Source organism: Amblyomma americanum, chromosome 7, assembly GCF_052857255.1.
Source record: "Amblyomma americanum isolate KBUSLIRL-KWMA chromosome 7, ASM5285725v1, whole genome shotgun sequence".
NCBI classification, from domain to species: Eukaryota; Metazoa; Arthropoda; class Arachnida; order Ixodida; family Ixodidae; genus Amblyomma; species Amblyomma americanum.
The window spans coordinates 33,283,795-33,307,204 of NC_135503.1; the positions used below are offsets into that span (position 1 = coordinate 33,283,795).

The window sequence follows — 23,410 nt, forward strand, 5'->3', positions numbered from 1 at the left end:
GCATATCGGAAAATGTGACTCAAGTACAAGTACAAAGGCAATTATTGACACTTTCACATCCTATAAGGGTGACTAGGCACCTGTCAGTAAACAATGAGAAATATTTTCTGGTGCTTGCAGACTTCTATCCTGATTTTACAATGTTCTTAGCACGAAGGAACTTCGCAACATATAGAGTCCACAGATGGAAAGGGCGGAAGTAGCCAGAATTTCATCTTTGACATTCTTTTTGGATGAGTCACCCCATTGCGCTCATGCACTGCAGAGAAGCCGACCAGCGGCTCAATGCCGTTGCGCATCAATCAGCTGGTCGCATACTCCCAGGCTCGGCCCAGGAATACATCCAGGAACGAATCAACCAGAAGCAAAACAATGCAACCTTAAGAGACTTTTTGACTGCTTAGAATTTTGAGTACATGAACCAGCAACACGTTGACATCATGCTGCAGTTCGCAAAGCGGAGAAGGAGTGTTTGAATGCCCAATTGTCTTGACAAATCTAGTCGTGACAATGTACAGGCACCACTGTTTGAAAAAGCCCGGCATGGTGACAGACCTTCTACACAGCTTCTGGTGTTTTGTACTAATAGTGAAACTGACTAGGAAGCTCACCACTCTCGTCCGGGACGGGCATGCATAGGTGAGAAACGCATACAACGCGTGGGCGAATAGCAAACTTTACTATACCCACACGCATGCATGCTGCTTATGAAGAACTTCGAACAGCCCACAGTACATGCTGCAGCGGTGTTTTTTCAAGACTACGATTAATTTCACCACTCATGCTATACTCTTTGGCGAGTTTTATTAGCATAACTTAAAAAGCACTTTCGAAAAAAAAAAAGAAAAAGGAGAAGTGCAACCCGTGAACTTCTTTCGGCAGATTTTACACAACCATACAGCATACATACCTTGATACATGTCATACCAAAGCAAGAACGCCTCTGGGAATAAAAATGCACACTGGGCCCTCTCAACACGCAGCTCATTTCACAGGGGTGCACAGACGCACCAGAAGGTACACATTGCATGCGAACTACGAAATAAATGTCCAAACTATCGGGGTGACAACTACTCTCCGCATCCACTCTTGCTAATGGTGGGGCCATGCTGGTGCAGCACTCGGAGTAGGGCTGGCCAAACTTGACGCAAAAAAATAGAACACGTCTACGACAGGCTCCTGCCACCAGGAGACGCAGATCCTTGCTTCGCAACTTCACACTATTCACAAGCTGCTGCCTGGGCACAACTTCGACAGACATCACTCTGAAGTGGCCCCCATGGCAACCCTCTAGAGAGTCTTACCGCTGCACTGCTGAGATTTTACTCTGGTGGCCTTCCTCGATGGCATGCAGCAAAATGGCCTTCTGAGTTCATTTCTTGAGCTGGGGGGTCAACAGTCATTCTCAAATGGGCGAGCTGCTGACAAGCAGGCCACAAATAAATGCAACCAAAACATGACCAGTAGGACTTCTGTAGCTGAAGTAAACCGTTTTACTGGCTAGCAGCACATTCTGAAGCAGCGCAGCTAAACGAAACATACACCGACACAACTACACTGCCAATTTAAACAATCGCACAAGCACAAACGGAAAAGCAGAAAACTAAAGCCAGGATTCATTACAGTGCAATCAGAAAAGAAAACTACAGCCAGAATTCATTACAACATACTTCAAAATCCACAAAAAAAAAAATACTGAATGTCTTGTACTAAACTGTTCTTCCGGTGTAAGATAAAAATTTACCCCGTCAAGAAAAAAAAAAACGCAATTCACTTACCACTTTGCCACACGACAAGCACTTCCAGAACGCTAAGCATTTTCCTGCACACACACATGTAAGAAAACGCACCCATGCCTTTGGAAAAGCAAGTAGCCACTGCCAACAGCTGCAGTTAGGAGGAACACGGCAATGTGCAACTCATTCTAAATTCAGTACATACGAAATGGGCAGTACTTTGCACAATGCAAGACCCGATTCCTGAAATCTGTGTGTACAAAAGCCTCGGGGGCCACAAGCTATATGCCTCGACATACCTCAAGATAACTACTAGGCTTCAAGATATGTCCACTGCCCTGCAAGCTTATACACATTTCCAACACGAGAAAAGTGCAATTTTTTTTTGTGTGTGTGCATATGATAAAGTGCAGCCAAATAAAGGAGAGGAACCACTGTTTACTTTTGCACACTTGTTTGATACGAGTTAAACAAAACAATTTGCACAACACAAATGCAAAGGGAAGTCGACAGGCTAGAAAACTTTCCCAAGGACAGCTATCAGAACCCAATGCGAGCACGAAGAAAAGTCACTTGTTGCACGAATTTACATTTAATTACAGAAAAGTCAGTGACTTTTACATCTGCGCACTATGTCTGCAACAATTTTTGTGGCATGAAGAAAAAAAAGAGCCGATATGCACACCCCTGCTGCAATTTCAGCCAAAATGTTATGTGGCATGTGGGGGAAACATGTCCATTTGTCAGGCCATTTTCACTGGTTCAAGATCAAGCAGTCATACGCGAGTCATGTCACAATGGCGACAGTCATGGCCCAATTTGTCCCTCCATTTCATTTTCCAAAGCCACAGGCAGCTAAGCAATGCTGGAACATAATGGAGCAAGAGAGGAGGCCAATAGTAGAAACAAAGGATCTTGCACTTCCGGCCGGGCATTCCACAAATCCATGCCTCAAGCCGGGCGGATCTGGGCCAATCGGAGCGTGCGAGCCGACAGGAGGTGCCCAGGCTTCCTAACATGGTTGCAGATGTGCAGCACGGCACCTGCTACAAACTGCCCGAAGTGCTCTCTAAAACCTCCGCACATATCACGAAAACCAGTGCCGCCACGCCCGCCTGCCAAGCCCCATTCTACCGGTAACGTTGCAGCGCACGCCGAGGGACATCACTCCGCAGCCCAGCTCGTGACTGCCGCTGCCGCCTCCCCGCACTTGCACCCCAAGCGCAGCAGATCCTTTTTCGGAACACGCCACAACACAATGACAACGAGCGGGAGGAACAGGGGCCTTCTCAGGAGGACGACGAAGATGGCGACGACGACGGGGGCCGACACTGGTTGGACGAGGGGGTGGGGGGACGTGGCACAGCTGCCATGGGCTCGTCTCGAGAGGAGACACGGGTGACGGTGGCGTTGTTTTCTGTGCCCGCAGCAGTGGCGGTGGGCTGTGCTGCCAGCCACGGGTGACGCAGGCAGTCGGAAGCCTTGGCTCGCTGTGCCGGGTCATAGGCCAGCATGGGGAGGAGAAAGTCTGCAAACGCCTGCGCCTCAGAGGGGGTCCAGTCGTACTTCTCTGTTAGCACCTCGTAAAGGCCCCAGGGCTTCAGGTTGCTGATGTGCCTCAGTTCCCCTGCACGTCACCAAGGCCACAAAAGTTGCAGACCAAACAAAAAAGCTTCAAAACAACCTCTCTTATTGCACAGTTCGAAAAGATTAATACCACATCAGCAATGAGGCATGCCATAGTGTAGGGCTTAATGCGCAATCACCCGCTGTTCATTAATATGCACCAACATCGCGCAGTACACAGGCATTTCTGCATTTACCTTCCATCAAGCGTGGCCGCCGCGGCCAGGATTCGATCCCACAAACTTAGGCTCAACAGCTAACACCAAAGCCACTGGAGCAGCCAAGGCAAAGGCAGGTGGTCCACTTTGAAATCAGCAAGCTGATACTCAATGTGGCACCAGTGTCAAATGTTCATTTCTGCCAAAAACCAAATAAACCAGAGAGAGATTTCCTTTGGTGTGCCTTGCTGCCTACTGTGAAGTCAAAGTTAAACTCCAATAGGACAGCGAAATATCATGCCCTTTTACCCACAAAGCATTACACAAAATACTAGTAAGAAGCAACTCCAGAAGAAAGCATCTTGTCACTTTTACTAAGATGGCAAACCTAGCAGCAGGGAAAAAAACTCGGCAGAGACATTTAAAAACTGCTTACGCGTGAGACGTCGCAAACCCGCTCGCTCACTTCATGAACACAGTCTCTGCTTGCTGCGGCGTGATGCAACTCGACACCACACAGCTGGCAATTCTACCTCTGCATGGCTCTACGTAGCCGCAGCACCCTTTTCGATCTGAGCGCTAACTTCGTGGAGGCAGTCGCCGCCCTACTGTGGCCCATGCTCCCCTCCCCCAGCAGCTGCCGTACCGGGTTACATTCGGATGCGCCAACCATCTGCATGAGGCCGTTATGACCTTTGCACTCATAGATCTCTGGGAGTCCTCATACCACTCCTGGCGCAGTGGTGCAGCGGTTAAGCATGCGCCACAGCCCTGCAATGGCAGATGCTGCCACCACTGAGGTTTGTGCAATCCAAGTTGCTCTTCCCGAGCACCTACCACGTTGCATGAGGATGCTATCTTTTATGGATACCATCAAGTGTTAGAGGGGGAGGTGCGGAACGGAGTGAAATTCCTTATTTTTCGTAGTAGAACAATGAAATTTGGCACCATTATTGGGAAGTGTGCTGAATGACTAATTACAAAGTTTCATTGATATACCGTATTTACTCGAATCTAGGCCGGCCACGATTCTAAGCCGAGACCCGAAAGTTGAAGGCCACAGAAAGAAAAAAACTTACCTCGATTGTAGGCCGGCCGAAAAAACAACACTGTTTATACCTCATTATCACAATTATTTTTATGACGCGACACGACTGTTCTTACGTCGCCGCGCACGTGAAAGTGCGTGGCGCGAAACGACTGCACCATGTGTCTGCGCATAGGCGACTTGGTGTAGAGAGAGGAACTCGAGTGAGACACAGCGGGAAGCATCGTGCCTGCATGCTCTGCCGAAGCGTGATTGATGGTCCCGAGAGGGACCGTTGAAAAAAAAAAGCTGCCAAAGGAGCTTTGAGAGAAGAGGAGGAGGAGAGGCGGCGTTGGGCGAGGAGACATATGCAACGCCAGCCCGGGATCAGCCCCCGCTCATTCGTCATCATCATCGCTGACTTCTTTATCGCTGGCCTCCTCGAACAGTGCACTATCTTCACTGCCATCAAGTGCATTAGAGATGCAGCACTTGCGGAATGAGCGTGCAACCAAGCTTTCTGGGATGTCATCCCAGGCTGCAGCTATCCAAGTGGCTACAACTCCCAGTGAGGCGCGCTTTATTCGGCCTGTTGGTGTAAGCTCGCGCCGCTCTTCACTAAGCCAGTCCACGTAGTACTTGCGCAGCCGATCCTTGAAAGGCTTATTGAGGCACATATCAAGAGGCTGCAGCTGGCCTGTCATGCCGCCGGGTATGATGGCGACGTCGGTACCGGCTTCGGAAAGCGCAGCTTTTACGCCGTCAGTGAGGTGTCCACGGTAAGAATCCAGGACGAGGAGGGAACGTTTGGCCAAGAGGGCCCCTGGACGCCGCTGCCAAACCATTCTGATCCACTGCTCAACCATATCGCTCGCCATCCATCCATTTTCGTTGGCGCGGACGATCACATTTCTTGGAAACACTTCCCGAGCTGGTAGAGTCTTCCTCTTAAAAATTATATACGCCGGCAGCTTGTGGCCATCCGCCGTGCAGGCCAGCATTACAGTCATGCGCTGCTTTTCGTATCCGGCTGAGCGCACTTTCACTTCCTTGGCACCATTTTCGTTCACGGTGCACGCCACTGGCATGTCAAACCATACCGGCGTCTGGTCAGCGTTTCCCATTTGTCCTACGGCGTAGCCGTGCTCTATCCTCTTCCTTATTACGAATCGCTGAAATGAGATCAGCTTCTCTTCGAAGTCGCCCGGCAGCTTTTGACAAATGGACGTGCGACGTCGGAGGCTGAAGCCAAAGCGCTTCATGAACTTCTGCAACCAACCCCGGCTGGCTTTGAACAGTTCCCGGGGGACGCCTCGCTCTCTCGCCAGCTCTCTTGCTTTGGCTTGCAGCACTTCCGTGGTCACTGGAAGTGCCGCTGACCTCTGCGTCTCCACAAACTCGGCCAGAGCTACCTCCACTTCTGGATGGCGGCCTTTCTTGGGGCCCGTGAAAGCCGTTCTCGTTGCCGCGCAAGCAAAAATTTCGTTACGCTGCCCCCTCCAACGGCGAACATTCTTCTCATCCATGCCGAAGTCCCGCCCGGCTTGAAGATTTGACGACTGCTCTGCAGCGACTATAACTTTCCGCTTGAAGGCGGCACTATAATGGCACCGCCTGTTTGGTGCCATGGTGTTGGTGATAAAAACTACGCACGAAACTTCACTGCTGCGAATGTGCTCACGCCACCGCACGAGAACAGAACAAGGCCAAAATGGCAGCCAGTGCTCATGTGTGCTTTGATCAGTATCGGCTACGGATAGCAACGGCTACAGTGCTGTCTTTCGTTGGCGTTTTGTGGGGGCGCCACCTGCGTGCTACATTTATTCGTATTTTACGAATACGAAACCTCGAAACGAAATCCTCGAATCTAAGCCGACATAAGAGTTCTACATCTCGTTTTTTTGAAAAAACTATCGGCCGAGATTCGAATAAATACGGTATATATTTTTATTTGCACCCAACTTTCAGAAAGCCTGGCGTGACAAAAAAACACGGTAGAAGCCAATAGTTGCTTTTATATTTTAGCCGAATGAACAGTTCATGCAGTGACATTCTTAAAATATTTTCACCGCCCTCATTTTTTTTTTTACACAGGAAATTATATCTATGTTTGAAAAATTCGGTCGTTACCAAGACGCCAATTTAGCTAAACGGTAAAAAAAAAAACAAGATACAGTCAAGCCCGCATATATCGAACTCGCAAAAAAACCGGAATTAGTTCAATATATCGTGTAATTCGATATAGAACGTTTAAAGAAATTGACAATGTACGAAGCGCACCTTATCAAGAAGTATTCTCTTATTCCTAAAGACATGTACGGCGTGCATATTAGCGCGAGAAATAGTAACCGATCAACTTCTGCTTTTTCGCTTTCAAAGAATTGTTTCGCATGCACATTTCAATGTTGTCGAGTGACTGGCAACAGCCGAGTCCACAGCCTTCTATGGATGCGCAGTGGCGACGAACAACGCTCAGCGCATGAAGTGCTTCAGAACACATGGGCGGGTTGCAACTCGTTGGGTCATCGCAGTTACCGTCACCGGCGAGATCCCTAGCCAGATCGGCAACAATATCTTCGTCAGCGAGCTCTCCGGTATTCGCAACATCGTCGTCAACGGAGACAAAGTCTGTAGCTGCAGTCCCATCACAAATGCCACCTGGGAACTCTGAAAACTGTGTTAACAAATCGTCAAGCTCCTCGAGTGGTTCATCGATGTCGAGGGGCTCATCGCAACTTTCAGTTGAGCTGGCACCAGCCTCGCCCGAAGCAGAGTCCACAGTGAAGGAAACAATTTCGAATTGTTTCTTTTTTGACATCGTTCCACGATGCATTCAACATTGTTATTGCGTACAGGAGGTCAATTTTCAACTCCCGGCCAGTGCGGAGATTTAGCAATAATCGTTGCACAAGGCGCTTTCTGTAGCCTGCCTTCAGTGCACGAATGACACCTTGATCCAAAGGCTGCAGCACCGACGTTGTGTTCGGTGGCAGGAAACGAAGCTCTATGTTGCTGACGCTGACCTTACAATGGTGAGAACAATTATCAACGAGTAAGCAGACCTTTCTGCCTTTGCTTACCAGGTCGTCGTCCCAGGACTTCAGCTACTTGCCAAAAACTTCGCTTTTCATCCAAGCTTTTCGGTTGGACACGTAGGTCACCAGAAGAGAGAGTGCATTCTTCAGGCACCGCAGCAATTTGCTCTTGCCAATCTCAAGTGGTTGAAACTTGCTCGATCCATTGACGCTGGTGGCGAGCAACACCGATATTCGAGCTTTGTTAACTTTCCCGCCGTGGGACTTACAGTTGAATCCCACTACAACGAAATCGACGGGACGCGCGAGAAATTTCGTCGCGAAATTTCGCTGTCGAGAAATTAACCAAAAATCCAAGGCAATAACTCCAGCAAAACATAGTTTTATTGCCAGAAAATCTGTGAGCTTAGCCTGCTTGCGTTTCACTGCCAGCAGTGGCGTCACGCGACTCTCGCACTCTGTTAACAGCGATCCTAATAACGTCGAAGGCATCCGGTACCTGCGATGAGGCTGCCGGGACAGGTAAATCTTGAGCGGAGTCGTCTTCATGATCGGACGGCTCTTCCGACTCGCGAACACTTGTGATGATGTCTTCATCGCTTCGTTCCTCATGGACAATCACGTCCGCGTCAGTGTCGAAGGAATTGTCCAGCGCTATGTCAGCAGGGACGTTTCCAGCTTCGTGGAGCAATTTCCAAGTAACGTCAATCGCCGGAGTCAATGACGATGGTACACTTTCCGCGGCTGCAGTCGTGCTGGACGCCTTGCTGTCGACAAACCCGGCGTGCTTGAAGCAGTTTCGGATCACGCTGCACTGTGTTGCTCTCCATGCCACAGGCTTTATTTCTAAAGCCATGAAAAGATCGGCTTTCGTCTCCCTACCAGTGTCGGTGTTCAGGAGAAGCCGCTGGATCAACCTCTCCCGGTAGGAAGACTTCATGCTCCGGATGATGCCTTGGTCCAGGGGTTGAATGACTGAGGTACAGTTCGGCGGGAAGAACCTCTGCTCCACACTTGACAGCTTGACGTCGTCAATGCGGTGCACTGAACAATTGTCCAAGAGCAAACAAACCTTTCAATTCTGTCTGCTCATGTCGCGGTCAAGTGTCACCACCAAGTCAGCAAAAATGGCACGGGTCATCCACGACCGGCTGTTTGCCACGTACCTGACAGGTAGGCTTCTGTTCCCCTTGAAGCAGCGCGGTTTTGCACTTTTGCCAATAACTAACGGGGAGGCTTTTGTCAGACCTACCCCATTTGTGCACAACAGCACAGTCACTCGTTTCTTGCTATGTTTGCCTCCGTGGCAACGCTGCCCTTTAAAATCAAGCGTCTTCGCTGGCAAGATCTCGTCGTAGAGGCCCGTCTTGTCTGCGTTAAATATCAGACGGAGTGTAACTGCTCATTACGATGTTATGCCTTTCTTTAAAGCGATTCAGCCATCCTATGCTTGCCTTAAATCGTTCAGCCCTAGCAAACAAGCATAATTTAGGGCCTTCTGCTGTACAGCTTTACCGCCCAGGGGCATGTTTGTTGCTCGCGTATCGACGAGCCAAGCATAGACATCCTTGTCGAGCTCTTCATACGTTGGTTGCGTCACTTTCTTGTGCTGCGCTGAAGTGCCCGATGAAAGTGCCTTCCTAATGCTGTCCTTCAAAATAGTCTATAGCGAACTCGGCGCGATGCCAAAGTCTGCGGCAATAATTGCCTTCTTCTTCCCGCTTTCCGCTTCGGCGATAATTCTATCCTTTTCTTCTAGCGAAAAAAACTTTCGCTTCTTCGTTGGCGGCGACATGGCAGAGGCGATCGACGAGATCAGACTGCAGCGAGAGATCGACGATCTACACACACCGACACACAAGAAAATGGCGGCAAGGGCTGCGGAGAAGGCGGGGAGGGGAGGCTGGCGACTGGATTTGGATTCGTCTTTGGCCCTCGTACGGGTGGTGGCCTTTTCACGGCACCAACAAGTCCCCTCGCTGCTTCCCTATGACGAATAAACGACTCCCAACCAAATTTTTTAATAAAGAATACATGAAAATGTAATAAACATACATTCCGTGCATTATTTAGCTGCTCCAAGCCACTGCTTTAGCAGGGAATAATCTCATACAGCACCCAACTTTTGAAGAAAGGCTCGCAAAAAATTCGTAGAAGCGAATACATGCTCACAAATTAATTCGTTTTCAAGAGAATTTTAATACATTAACTCCAATGGGGATTTCACGGGGAATGAAAAATACTTCGTTGTGGCGAAAATTTCGTTGAAGCGGCATTCGTTGTGCCGGGATTCAACTGTATCATCACAACACGCCAGCTTTTTGTTGGGCAGCATTTGCCAGAACAAGGCTGTCTCATCAGCATTAAATATATCGTGGGGATGATATCTTGCCGTGATGTCGCTCCAATTTCCGTCAATCCATTTGTGCACGCTGCTGACGTCCACCGCGTGGCTTTCACCGGCGACAGACCGGCCGACAATGCTGTGGCGCTCTTTGAAGCGCTGCAGCCAACCTGAACTGCCTTTGAAGTCGGGTCTGTTCAGCATGAAAGCGAGATCCTTCGCTTCCTGCTCAATTATGGGGCCAGAAACAGGGATGTTCCGTGACCTGACATCAAGGAACCACTTGTACACTGCTGCCTCCACGTCTTCATATGCAGCCGTGCGTATGCGGCGGGCGCCGGTAGCACCAGGCCTCTTGTCCGCCTTAGCCCTAATGTTGGCCTTATTTTTCAAGACCGTACTCAGTGTGCTTCTTGGGATGCTGTATGCTGCGGCGACATCAGACTTCTTTTCTCCGCGTTCAACTCTTTTGATAATCTCTATCTTTGCGGATATTGTCAAGTTCTGCCGTGAGCCATCTCGTTAAACAGAGCGGATAAGCACCACGTTCCGAGGACGCGACTTGCCTGAACTGTGTGCAGTCGCACTTGCCACGTGGCTGTGACAGAGCGAGAGATGGGTCGAACCACTTTTTCTAGGGGGTGGATGTCTGAGGGAGGGAGAGCCGCGCCGCACACATGCAGTTGGGCTAAACCACTTTGGGGGGGGGGGGGGGGGGGGGGGGGGGGGGGGGGGTCCCGCAGCCGGCTCGGCTGCCGCGCGAGAAAGCCAACTTCTGCAGAAATTTTGCGGCGTTGAAGTTTGATATATCACGTGCGGCTGCTATTTTTGTTCGATTTAACCATGCTTTTCCTATATGTTCTCACTGTAACATTACGGTGTTCAGAAATTGTTCGATATACGGGGTAATTCGATATAAACGGGTTCGACTGTAGTTATTAAAAATATAGGAATGTCACTGCATAGAGAATTTACTAAGAAATACAGTGCAACAAATCCCATGCAAATCCCAGAAGCCATAGTTGTTCTATGCTTCCTGCAAGCAGGACCATCGGCTCAAAGCTCATTTCTAAGAAAACTGGCGCGAAAGTTTTGCAAGCACTGCAGATTTTTTAAAAAGCACCAGAGCAGTAATATTTGGCACCACTGCTGTCAGGCATCTTCTTGCACTTTCGCCTTTTTGTTTGGTGGGCTTTGGGCGCCTTCTTCAGGTGTTCTTGGTCCTTTTCTTGAGCCCTCTGGACGGCAAGGGCACCATGATGCACACCCAAGGTGGCACACATTGCCGAGTAGGCTCCTTGGCTCCCTGAACTGCAATTCACGACTGCCTCATTTACTGCCATCCCTATCGCCGAAAGCAAGGCATGCTCGTCCTTTGACAGTGCTGACCAAACTTCCGTTCAGTTGTGGACGCTGCGCGTAGGGAGTCGCGAACGCTGCATGTCTGCGCTTCTGCCGACACTGCCGACAACACTAAACGCGGCTCGAGGCGCGCCTGAATGGTGCTAAATTCGGGCGACGATTCGTCCGGTGAATCTTCAGCTATCGCACTGTAGCTCGTCGACGGCTGGGGCTCACTCACAGGCTGCGTGTCCGTGTTGCACGATGCGCCAGAAACAGCACACCGTCTTTGCCGGCATAGCCTCCAACACTGCAATCTCGGCTAACAATTCGCGGTTTTTACGCAAACGTGCAAGAGACTCCGTTGGCGCGTCTTCCGTCGACAGGGTTATCGGCATCGATGGTACAGGGCGACTGTCGGCTTCGCTGCTGGAGTAACGCGGTGCAAGATAGCGCGGCATGTTTTCGTATGTTCAGTCGGGTGCTCCGCTTTTGCTGGCCGCCGTCTTTTCCTTGCCTTAGGAGGCTTTTTTTTTTATAGCGTTGTTTATTGCCTCTGGGCATAAGGGGAGTTGGGAAGAAAAGCCGTAGGAGGCTTGCGCTTTTGTTTTCCGAAGACGTGCTTCGTCAAAATTTTTTTTACAAATGAGCGACAATTCATTACTAACTTGGGGGGACTTCAGAAATCCGGATTCTGCGTGTAAAATGAAGACTCCAGCGTGGTTTGCAAAGCAGAAAACAGCGGTCCGTTGTGGTTGCCAGCTTGCCCACTGCCACAGCAGCAACCAATAGGGAGGCGCCTTTCAGACCGGCAGCCAATTGGAGGGCCCGTGTGACCACTCCTGGCATACCCGCGCTTCATTTGTGTTTGTGCAACTGTTACAAAATGGCGACGACTGAAGAATTTAGAAACAAAACGACGGAACTTTGAGCTTTCAAACCATACTAAGATGGCGGCGCTCGGTGGCGGGAAAGACGAGATATGGCTCCGCGAACTGCGGTGATTTTGCACGATTTATAACTCTTTTCACGCCCTGCGCACTGACACATTAAATTTTTTCGGGCACTTTTAGTGCGTTTTCAGCGACACCATTTTGATACAACGTAGATTAGGTGTTGCAGACACCGAAATGAGTGGTTTCCAAAAATCGATTTTTTTCTATGATTTTCGCGATCTGATTCCCACGTCCCCCCCTTAACACAAGCACGCACGTGCACGCATGGGTTTTCAATGAGGAAGTAAGGCTTATGCCGTAAAAAAAAAAAAAGGGAGAATTATACTGACCCCGCTTGTTGAAGAACTCCCTGGAGTATCGGCCCGAAAAGGCAATGTGCCTGGGGATGTCTCCGAGGAGTTCAATGATGTGGGCGAGGTGGTCTTCGTCCCGACTGTAGTCCTCGCCGGAGTGCGGCTCGAATAGGTAGTCACCAGTGGCCAGCTCAAAAGCCTACGCAAACAATAATTCAATAACTGTATCAAGCTCAAATTACCTTTCATCATTATTTACACAATAGCTTCAATTTATGCAGTATGTCCAAGTTAGTAGGCGATTTCTCTCACTGAAGCACACACCACATTTTGCTCATACTGAAACATCAATTCAAATAAACTAGCCATTATTAGAACTTTACTGTGTCACAATGCATAAGAAGTACAATTAATCGGTTAATTCAAGAACACAAACACTGTGCCTAATTCTGCACTGTTCCTCCAGCATTAGCTTGCGCACCAAGTAGTTGAGTCAAGCAATTATGCATCCATTGCACTGACTCATTGCAAAAGGTCACCATGGACATGTACCATGTGGAAAGAAAATTGTATACCATGCAGGCTGTGCTCCAAATGTCGGCAGGTGTGCCATAGCCAGCACCCAATAGGACCTCAAGGCACCGATACTGCCGCGTCTGTATGTCCTCTGTGAAGTGATGATGCTGCGACAGGAAAGAAAAACACTCCTGTGTGGCACACTCCGCCAGATGGCAGCTGCTTACCAGACATAAGGCCATTGCTACTAGAAATAATCCTCAAACTCCTCAATCCACTATGGAATAAGACGTGCAAACTTGGCTGGGACAAAACAACAACTGATGAGAAAAGGCATGAACATGAAACCGGGCACTATGATCAGACATCAACACAAGAACCAGTATTTCAAGTCCCTTCATGTTGAAACACAAATTACTCCAGTTGGTCCCATCGACAAGTACGGCAATGAAGCTGCGAATTTTCCTGCCTCATGTTAATTCCCCACATTTTATTGCAGTCCTATATCAGCAAAGATACTTCCGATTAGAGGCACCTTTGCATGCTATAATTCCATAACAATACCCAATCAGTGCTATCAAATGCCACTAGGTGCATTAAGCTTCTTTGCAATTCCACTTGAGTCTGCTGCCCTGCAGAAAAAAAGAGTACTCGAATGTGCCCACACTTCGTCAGCTTACAAGACACGCATTGACGCAGATATATACAGTCAAATCCCGATTCAACAAAATTTACGGGACCCGCGAAAAATTTTGTTCCATGCAGAAGCTTTGTTGTCGTGAAATCGGGCCACAACATTGACAGACTGGACTGGATTGTTCGTGAACAACGTTTATTTCACAAAAATTCGTCACTCTCGGTCTTTCACCGTTTCGAAATCGGCGTTGCGGAAATTTTATTGCCACTCCGAAAATCTCAGAATTGCGTAATAAATGCACCCGCTACATTTGCTATCAAAACTAATATTTCTTTCCGAGCCCGCTTTAAAAGTGCCCTTGCTTTTGTCGTTGAAGCAGAACCTCACTTCGAAAATTGTTCGTTGTGGGGGAAAATAATTGCATTGCCTTGTATAATAGTTTTCTGGGTATATAAGTTGCGTTTCTTTTCCTGGATTTTTTGCCGGTGTGACTTTGATACAGTGAAAAACGACGTGCCACTAAGCGCCTTCTCTTGCGCTTCCCAATAACCATGTTTGAAAGAAAAACTGACGTGTAAATGGGAAAAAGAATAGAGTTATTAGAGAGTTTAGTGCAGCTCAATCCGGTACCATATTATCCACTTCCATTATCCTGTAGAAGCACACATGAGCACTGGCTGCCATTCTGACCCCATTTTCCCTTGATGGGGGCGTGGGCACGCTCCACGGCAGTGCAAGTTTTTCAAACGCGGTTTCTCACCAACATCATGGTACCATGCAAAGGTGTCATTATAGTGCTGCCTTCAAGCGAAAAGTTGTGCTTGCTGCAGAGCAGTCTTCAGAACTGCTTCGGCATGAACGCAAACAATGTTCACCATTAGAGGGGGTAGAACGATGAACTTTTTTTCTTGCGTCGCATCGAGAAGGGCTTTCACGGGCCCGAAAAAGCCTACCGTCCAGGAGTGGAATCAGCACTGGCAGAGCTTGAGAAATCGCGGAGGTGAACAGCACATCCAGTGACCACAAGTGCACCACCGCACAAGTGATAAAAGGCCAAAGCAAGACTGCTGGCAAGCGAGCGAGGCTTTGCACAGGACCAGTAAAATGCACGAGATAGCTCCAACAGGCTGTATTAAGCACGCGTAGCTAGGAGTTGCTAGCTATCTGCATCGCTGCAGCCTGGGATGACATCCTGGAAAGCGTGGTTGTGCACTCATTCCGAAAGTGCAGCATTTCGTGCACTTGATGGCACAGAAGATTATGCACCGTACGAAGAGGACAGTGATGACGAGGACGAGTAAGTGGGAGCAGGTTTGTGGAAATAAATGCCGTTTGCCACGAGCAGCAGTGCAAGGACCGAGATATCACGCTTGGAAATGTGCCATTTTCAGGAAGATTTCAGCCATAGTTTTGCCACCTATGGCCACAAAATCACTTTATAAAAGTGACTTCTGGGCTTCTTTAGGGAAGATTTTGAGGATAAGGTTAGAAAGGCTTTATATATACCAAGCCTGATGTTTTCTAAAATCCCAATTTTTAAATCGAAAGCTTTACTGGCCCAGCAGGAGCGAGCAAACTCGGCTCTGAGAAACCAGCCTTACAACAGCTGGAGTGTGACGTCACAACCACGTGACGCCACTGCCACAGCAACACATCACGAGACTTTGCAGCGCCGAGTCTTCGCCGTCGCTGTGCCGAGGCTCCACAGCCATGGAGCGGCTGTTGCCTGACCAGATGATCTAGCTGAGCCTCAGGTGGATAAAAAAAAAAACTTCTGCTGAACCTGGTTAGCATGCGAAAGCTGTGGTGTATCGGGAAAGCAGACGCGGCTTGGCGCCTGTAACGTAGCGTGCGTTCCGCACACTGGACAGCCAGCGCACCCACCCTGCCACCCTGGCAGGTGGCAGTTTAATGGTTGATCGCGAGCGAGAGGTTGGTCACCCAATGAACACTGCGGCCCATTCCATTGCTGCAGTGCCGCATCTGCCACAACCTTGTCAGCGCCAATGCATCCAGCCCACATCTCTCTCTCTCACCACCGCCCATACCTTAAAAGCAGGATTGAGGCATCCACTGACCCAGGGAGCCAGTTATGCGCCCTTCTTTTCCTCGAAATCATCTGAGTCTAGAACGTTGTCACCGCCAATGCCAATGAACACAATGCACGCCAACAGCTTTCAATTTGTATATCCTGAATTACCCGAGCAAATCCACAGCCTAATTTTTTTTTTAGATTTCCATGATTTGATTCCTGCGTACCCCCTTAAAACAACAAGAAAAAAATTGAAACTTACCACCCAGCAGGCATTTCCAAGGTCAGCTATTTTTACAGATATATTACAAACTTCATGCACAGGATCTGCCATCTTCTCTGGTGTTTTTTGGTTTTCTAGAAAGAAAAAATAAAGGGGCAACAAATTACAATGGAGAATAAGATCAGTGCTGTTTCACAACAGCTAAGCAAGCATACTGCACACGGGACGTGACCCAGTCAATACTGGGGCAAGAACATGCAAGAAGAAAAGCTTCCTGGGACAGTACAGTGTGTTACGTATGTTTCAAACTTTCGGGACCAATAGTACACCAGGAACACCTAATCACTCAAAAAACTATTGCCACTAGACACTTGGCACACTTATCATGCAGATGATTTTTACCAAGGAGCAATAGACATTTTGAGGCATGCACAGATGCCTCAAAACACACCTTGCTGCGCTTTATGGCATGTCCTACAGTAAAGTACAAATGAGCCAGTCATTTACTTCAGCCAGGGGGTTCTTGATTTCTACTACACATTTTTGCTCCACAGAAAGTGAACATTAAAAGCACATAAAAGCATGCGGAACAAAAGGAAGGAAAGCAACGAACCGGGGCAGGAGGCCACCCTGCGCAGCTGCGCAGTGGGCGTGGGTGGTGCCAGGGTGCTCTCGGACCGCTCCAAGCGGCCACTCGTGGTTGTCCGTGCTGCTCCATCGCCACGGTGACCGTTGCAGACATCACCCCCAGCTCCCGTGAGTGCCCATGAAGGGTCACCACCCTCTGCACCCCGCGTCCAGTCCAGCATCGCACCCTCTGGACATGCACACAAGGGAGAACAGAAAAAAAAATTGGTGGTGGTTTAGCTCTGGTTAAACCTGGAGCGTTGCGATAGCTACAGCGGGCCGAGTGGAACTTGCTCAGTTGAATTGCAAAGTCAGTCTTTCGCCGCCCCGTTTCGCTGGGCGTTCCTTCTTCATCTTTGCCCTACTTGACACGACACATGCGTAGAGCTGTTGCAGCCCGATTTCGCCGGCGCGCCAGCTGTTCCGCATCACGTGACGAACCACATGATGAACCACGGCGCCGCGCTACCGGCAGCTGCTCCGCACCATGTGACAGCCACGGCGCCGCCACGCTGAAGGCGCGAAATGCTACCGTAATGTAGCTATCGCTACAAAAGAAATATGCCTGTCGAAGCAAAAGGTTGGTCCATGAGCCATGTCTGCCTGCTGCGTCACATGAGCAACTGAAGTTGCAGCTGAGTCAATGGCCTTCATAGCTATACCAAGCTCACCTGTCTCCTCTGTGGAGCAGAAGTTCAGGCTCTCACACGAAAAACTGGTTTGGTTTAGGGGGTTCAACGTCCCATAGTGACTGAGGCTTACGGGACGCTGTAGTGAAGGGCTCCGGAAATTTCGACCACCTGGGGTTCTTTAGCGTGTGCACTGACATCGCACAATACACGGGCCACTAGAATTTCCCCTCCATCGAAATTCGACCGCCGCAGTCGGGATCGAACCTGCGTCTTTCGGGTCAGCAGCAGAGTGTTATAACCACTGGGCCACCGCAGCAGCCCTCACACGAAAAACTTCCGATACAAATGGTGTAACCATAATATTTTTTCTCTTGCTTAGGGAGAGGTAGGGAAGGAAGAGAGTTGAAATGTGTTACCCAATGTTTCAGGGATCAGGCATTAAAGCTTGCTGATGGGCTAGCTGGTGCAACTTGAATAGTGGATTACAGCGCGAAGAAACATGGACGAAAGGAGAACTCTCCTGCCGTCTATGTTTATTTTAAACTGTGGTCCACCATTCAAGGCTGCCTTCGCACAAGGGTAAACATTCCAGCCCAGCCACACGTCCTTACGCTAACATCAATGATTTAAAATAATAAGGTCTACTGGTGTCATATCTTTTGCAACATCAGTATCTACAGGTCCTGTATTTGCACTGGGCTCTTTTCTAAAGAGCAAGGTTGGATTCCTGAAAGCTCTTGCAACAGCATTACCTGACAATGCAGACTGCCTGCAGACTGCCACAGGGATGATGCATCAGCATACAAGAAAGTAAAGCAGGGACATGGGTCTTTCGGACTGAAAAATCATGAAAAAATACGGTAGACTTCTTTTAAGACGAATTTGCAAGGCCACGAAAATTTATTCACATTATGGTTTGGTTTATGGGGGTTTAACGTCCCAAGGCGACTCAGGTTATGAGGGACGCCGTAGTGAAGGGCTCCGAAAGTCTTGACCACCCGGGGGTGCACTGACACCACACAGTAAGTACACGAACCTCTAGAATTTTGCCTCCATCGAAACTCGACCGCCGCGGCCAGGATCGAACCTGTCTTCTGGGTCAGCAGCCGAGCACCATAACCAACTAGGCATCCTCTTTGTTAATCTTATCGGAAGTGCCCCAAAAAGGCTATGCTAGTATGCAGGCTGCTCCATCCAAATATCTGTTACATAAGAACAATGAATAAAAAAACCTTGCAGTGAGGGCATAAAATAAGCTCATGTAATCCTACTTGAATACTGCATTGGTATAGTTTCTTTTTTCACAATCTTTCTCTCCCTTCCGCAGTGAGCATTACTTGTGTTCTCGTTTTTTGCTTTTCCCAATGGCTTCAAACGCACCACAGGTGTCCAGCTGGCTAGCCACACGGTACAGGCTGGCTCTGAAAGCATGCGACTATCTTTCTCTCTCTCGTCCCACTCCTTCTTGACCGGGGCTGTTATCAAATACCATATTTACTTGCATAACTTGCACACTTTTTTCCTTAAACTAAAGCTTCAAAAGTGAGGTGAGCAAATAACGCGAAATTTTGCGAACATGTCCTAAAACACCTTACAAAGGTGATAACTCGCAATATATTATGCATATTGCCGCCTATACGTAGACTCTCACCACTTGCTGCCCAAAATAAGTTGACCAAGTAAAAGACGCATACCCCCTGCCTGCCTTGCCCCACGTTATATAGTTCCCTGCGGGAAGGACCGACAGCACGTGCGCAGCTCAAAGCAGTAAATGTGCAACGATAAAATTGATGAAATTGCAGAGCCAGCACTCAGAGACAAATGGAGATAAAAGGCGATAATACAGTGCTCCCGTATGCGGCCTAGCTGGCTAGTGGCAAGCCGAACAGCAAACAGTTCGGCAGTATGTTTTCGGCGCATGCTGGTGGTTACGTTACTGCTAGTTTGCTCTCACAACTGTTTGTCCGGGAAAGCGACTGCCTGCGCAAGCGAGCCGGGTAAACAGTGCACAGTTTGAAGCCTTGCCACTCACACCTTTCACAGTCGCACATGGCAACGCAGCCGCGTTAATCTTCCCAAGTCTGCCTTATGTGTGCATGCTGGTGGTCTGGCACAACAGGAGGGAGTACAAAATATGTTAGTAAACGTTTTTTTTTTGTTTTGTTTTTTTATATACCCTGGTAATAAATTAGGGGTGTGCAAATTACGTGAGGGTGCAAATTACTGGAGTAAATATAATATATGAGCAGGTGGGTCTCACATCTTTCAATCCACCACAGACAACGTACACGTGGCGCTAATATCTGGTCACGTCAGATCTCTGCACTGTGAAAACTCTTGCGATGTCATGCCAGCTTAACAATTGGATTCCACCTACTAACTGCGAAAGCACTGTGCAACTAGCAGGTGCCCGCATGACTTTTCATATGACGCACATATGACGCACACAGGGCAGGAGCCCTGTCTTCCCTATCCGCACCTCGAAGAACGCTTCCACTCAAGTTCACACAAATTTTTCAGAAGTGCGTACTGCATGTGGGGAACATTCTTCCAACTGAATTTTTTTCTTCTCTTACCTGCCTCGAATGCCACACATGTGTTCCCTCAGTATCATTGAGTGGAGCCACCATGGGTCACTGTCACCGCAAGTTTGTTTTAACCGAAGCCTGGTCACGCAAAACAGTTTGTGTCAAGACTGTTTCACATGCAAGTGGAATCCTTCATAATTATTGCTGCCGTGGCACAAAAACCTGTTTCGAGTGGCCGCGGTGGCTTGAGCGGCCAGAGCAATGAGGTTCCAATGAGATTTAAATTTTTCACCACACCGCTCAGTCGCTTGCAGTTGCTAAGTAGATTTTTTTTTACCAGGTCTACGAGGAACGAACCCAATGTCCTCCCACTGTTTGCCTTATCCGAGAATTTATCTTAATCGAGTTCGTCTTAATGGGAGTCCTCTGAATTTCAAAATGCAAAAACATCTTCTTGCTCCCCACCCACCCCACCAAGAGTGCTCTACCTTGAGGCGGCATGTCGGGTGGGCTGCCCAAGGAAGGGGGGCCCCCACCGTTGAGGGTGGCCCCCTCCTGCTCGCCATGGCCCCCGTCCTCATCATCCTCCTCCATGTCCAGCTCCTCCAGTTGCTGCATCTGCCGCTCAAGCAGCTCCTGCTGCCGCTTGGCCTTCTTACGCAGCTTCTTCTTCTTGTTGCGCGACATTTTGGAGGCTGCCCCACCGCCACCACCGCTGGCCGCTCCTGCGGCCCCAGCAGCCCCCGCCTCGGGCAGCAGTGTGGGCACCGTGCGCAACTCCTTTGGTGCTGTGCTCACTGCGCAAACGGAGAGGGCGCGGCTCTGCACGACGTCCAAATTCGAGATCATCATCAGAAGGAAACACTGGTTTCACAGCCATTTCAGAACAAGGTGAATTAAACTAGCCTAACCCTCTAGAACTACGCCTTTGGCAAAAATTTGAAGAACACCACTGCTGTTGCGAAGCAAGTCAGTAAGCTCCCCACTGCAGCGGTTCAGCTGATATGTTCCACCACTTTTATAACCTCCCGTTTCCTACGCTACAACTGCTTAATCCCAGCAACATGCCCATTACATGATGCAATGATTGGCACCACCCCTGAACATTTAGCACAACTATGTAGAGAAAAATTCCAGAAAATGGTATTTTTAAGCAAAAACAGGCAATAAAGCTCCAAATGCAAAAATTTATGCATTATGGCTAAGGTCACAGCTGATCATCTGCACTGGTGCTGCTTCACTTTGCACACCAGCGTAAAAGTCCCACACAACACATCTCATCTTGACCGTACACCGTCAACGCCTTTCTCCAAGCTGTCCGATACAAACAAGGCTGAGATAAAGCCGGGCAAACTCACCTAGCGAGCCGGGAAGGCGCAGACCCATCTTCTGCCACTGAGTGGCCTCGTAGGCCAGCTTGCGCACATAGGCTTCGTCCACTGCTATCAAGATGTTCTCGGGCTTTATATCCGTATGAATGATCTGGCACTTGCTGTGCAGGTACTCCAAGCCTTCTAGCACCTGTACATGTAATGCCAGAGCTAAATGCAATGTCTGCAAGCATCGCACATTCAGTGGACACATATTCGTCAAGATATGACAACAAAACAAGAGACTACATTATTGGACCCGCACGGGTCCTTTGTTTACTGTGGGCACTAAATTACTTGATCATGGCAAAGGTTCCTAGGTTACCGCAATTCCACGAAAAATCTCAGATTTTAGCATTTTCCGTGGAATTGTGTTACTTTTTTTTTTATGACACTGTGTTAACAACAGTAGGAATGATCGAACGATGGAAATATGATTAATTTAGAAGTCTCAATTTTCTTACGTCGAATCTGGTAACGAATAAAGCCCTGGTGATGCCTTGATGTGCTCGCCCATTCCCGCATCCGTTAAAGCAACTGAGCTGGTGCATCAAGCACTACGGCTCTGACATAAGAGCACTCTCCTGGCACCTCTTGAAACAAACCATATTTGTGTTTTAGAGATCACCTCGCGTTGTATTTGGAACATAGCACACAGAGTGGCTGAAATTAATCCGGAGCCCTCTGGTACTAAGGCACCTTTTTCTCTCCTCCCCCTTCCACTCTCTCCTTTATCCCTTCCCTTATGGCATGGTTCAGGCGTTTGACGATAGTGACAGTTACTGCACTTTCCCTTTCCCAATAGCCAACCATTACTACTACAGTGAAACCTCGTTACAAGAGACACTCAAGGGACCCAAGAAAGATGTCTCTTGTAACCAAAAATTCTAAAAGTATTGAGTCGGACTAGATCAGTTAATTGCACATCAGGATACAAGTGCGTTTAATCACATTCACACACATTAACTGGAAATTGTTAATGTTACTTCATTTCAACATGACTTTTAGACATTCGAGTTTGTGTCTGATGCAAAACTAAAGCGGATAAATCGTCCAACAGACCTGTCCCATGCAGACATGGCAACAGCTCTTAAGTCCGACCGGTCCGACTACCGGTGTGCAAAGCAACCGGCACCGCGGAAGCTGGGACTGAAATCCAACCCAACGTAAATTTTGGTGCAGTGAGACAATAATCGCAACCATGTGATATGTGACATCCAGCTGAGGAATGGAACAGAATCGAGTCAAGGGAAAGAGAAGTGCAGCGCATACGAGTTAGTACGATATCAGCCGCATTGTTTGAACTTATATGGGTTGTGCCTCTTCTAAATAGTGAAAAATTTACTCTAGGGACCTGAAAAATATGCCCTTAGTAACAGAGTGTCTCTTGTAACCATGTCTCTTGCACATGATGTTGTAAACATGGTGAACAAAGAACCACCCATTCCCTTAAATTCCCTTTTAACCAAGTGTCTCTTGTAACCATGCCACTTGTGTAACAATATTTTATTATTATCCCTGCACAGTTTGACCTGTTCATAAGCCATGGCCAACCCACGCAGTGCCGACAGTGAACAAGAAACTGATTCAGGTTTTTATGTGTCCTAGCCTCATGCGCGGCTGCAGTATGCATAAAAATAAATAAAAAAGATAGAAATATCTTGGTGAGCGTTTACTACTTCCACAAAAAAAAAGACAGCACGCCACATATCAGCTAACTCAGACTGCATATGGCTGCAAGAGCCAAAGCCCGGTGCCAGTACCACAACATGCCCAAAGATCCAAGGTTACCAGCGGAAGACTGATCACTTATTGCTTTCTTCACAGAAGACATCATGTCCAAAAGAAATGATGCATGAAACCAGTCAGAAATATCTGCGGAGATGCAAGCAATACATAACATCCCAGGGGGAAGCGGACAACAGCTCACTGTAATCACGATGGCCAACATTATCTTTGAAATGAAACGTTAAGTTCTGAATTCTAGCCAAGGCATGTAAACCACCCCTTCCCAGCACAAGTCTTCAACAAGTTAAAGTCACAGCATAAGTGATGATCAAATGAAGCTCCCACCTACCTGCCTAATAATGGTTCGCACATTTTGAAGTGGAATGCCCTGGTAATTTGACCGAATGATCAGCTTGAGTAGGTTGTGTCCCAGCACTTCAAAAACCATGCACATATCTGGAAAGAGGCTCGTTCAGGAAACAACTTGCAGACAGCATAAAAAATCAAAAACAAACATAAAGCTGGAATTCCACTTGGAACTGTAGCTACTACAGGCAGTCATCTGCTGCAAGACTGAACTGCACCTCAGCTTACAATGCTC

The 23,410-nt window shown here is 48.4% G+C and overlaps 1 protein-coding gene across 3 annotated transcripts in view; it reads right to left on the reverse strand.

Moving 5' to 3' along the window:
- Positions 1–787: 787 nt before the first annotated feature.
- The window catches only part of LOC144098819 (SRSF protein kinase 3-like), a 31,333-nt gene continuing 8,710 nt past the window's right edge, over positions 788–23,410 (reverse strand). For all 3 annotated transcript variants that reach the window (XM_077631708.1, XM_077631709.1, XM_077631710.1), the window contains 8 exons: positions 23,159–23,265; positions 21,070–21,232; positions 20,200–20,508; positions 16,538–16,741; positions 15,964–16,058; positions 13,092–13,199; positions 12,553–12,715; positions 788–3,363 (listed from right to left, as the gene is read on the reverse strand). In XM_077631708.1, coding sequence (XP_077487834.1) covers positions 3,026–3,363; positions 12,553–12,715; positions 13,092–13,199; positions 15,964–16,058; positions 16,538–16,741; positions 20,200–20,508; positions 21,070–21,232; positions 23,159–23,265 — 1,487 coding nt within the window. In that variant the 3' untranslated portion in view covers positions 788–3,025. The remainder of the gene's footprint in view (positions 3,364–12,552; positions 12,716–13,091; positions 13,200–15,963; positions 16,059–16,537; positions 16,742–20,199; positions 20,509–21,069; positions 21,233–23,158; positions 23,266–23,410) is intronic.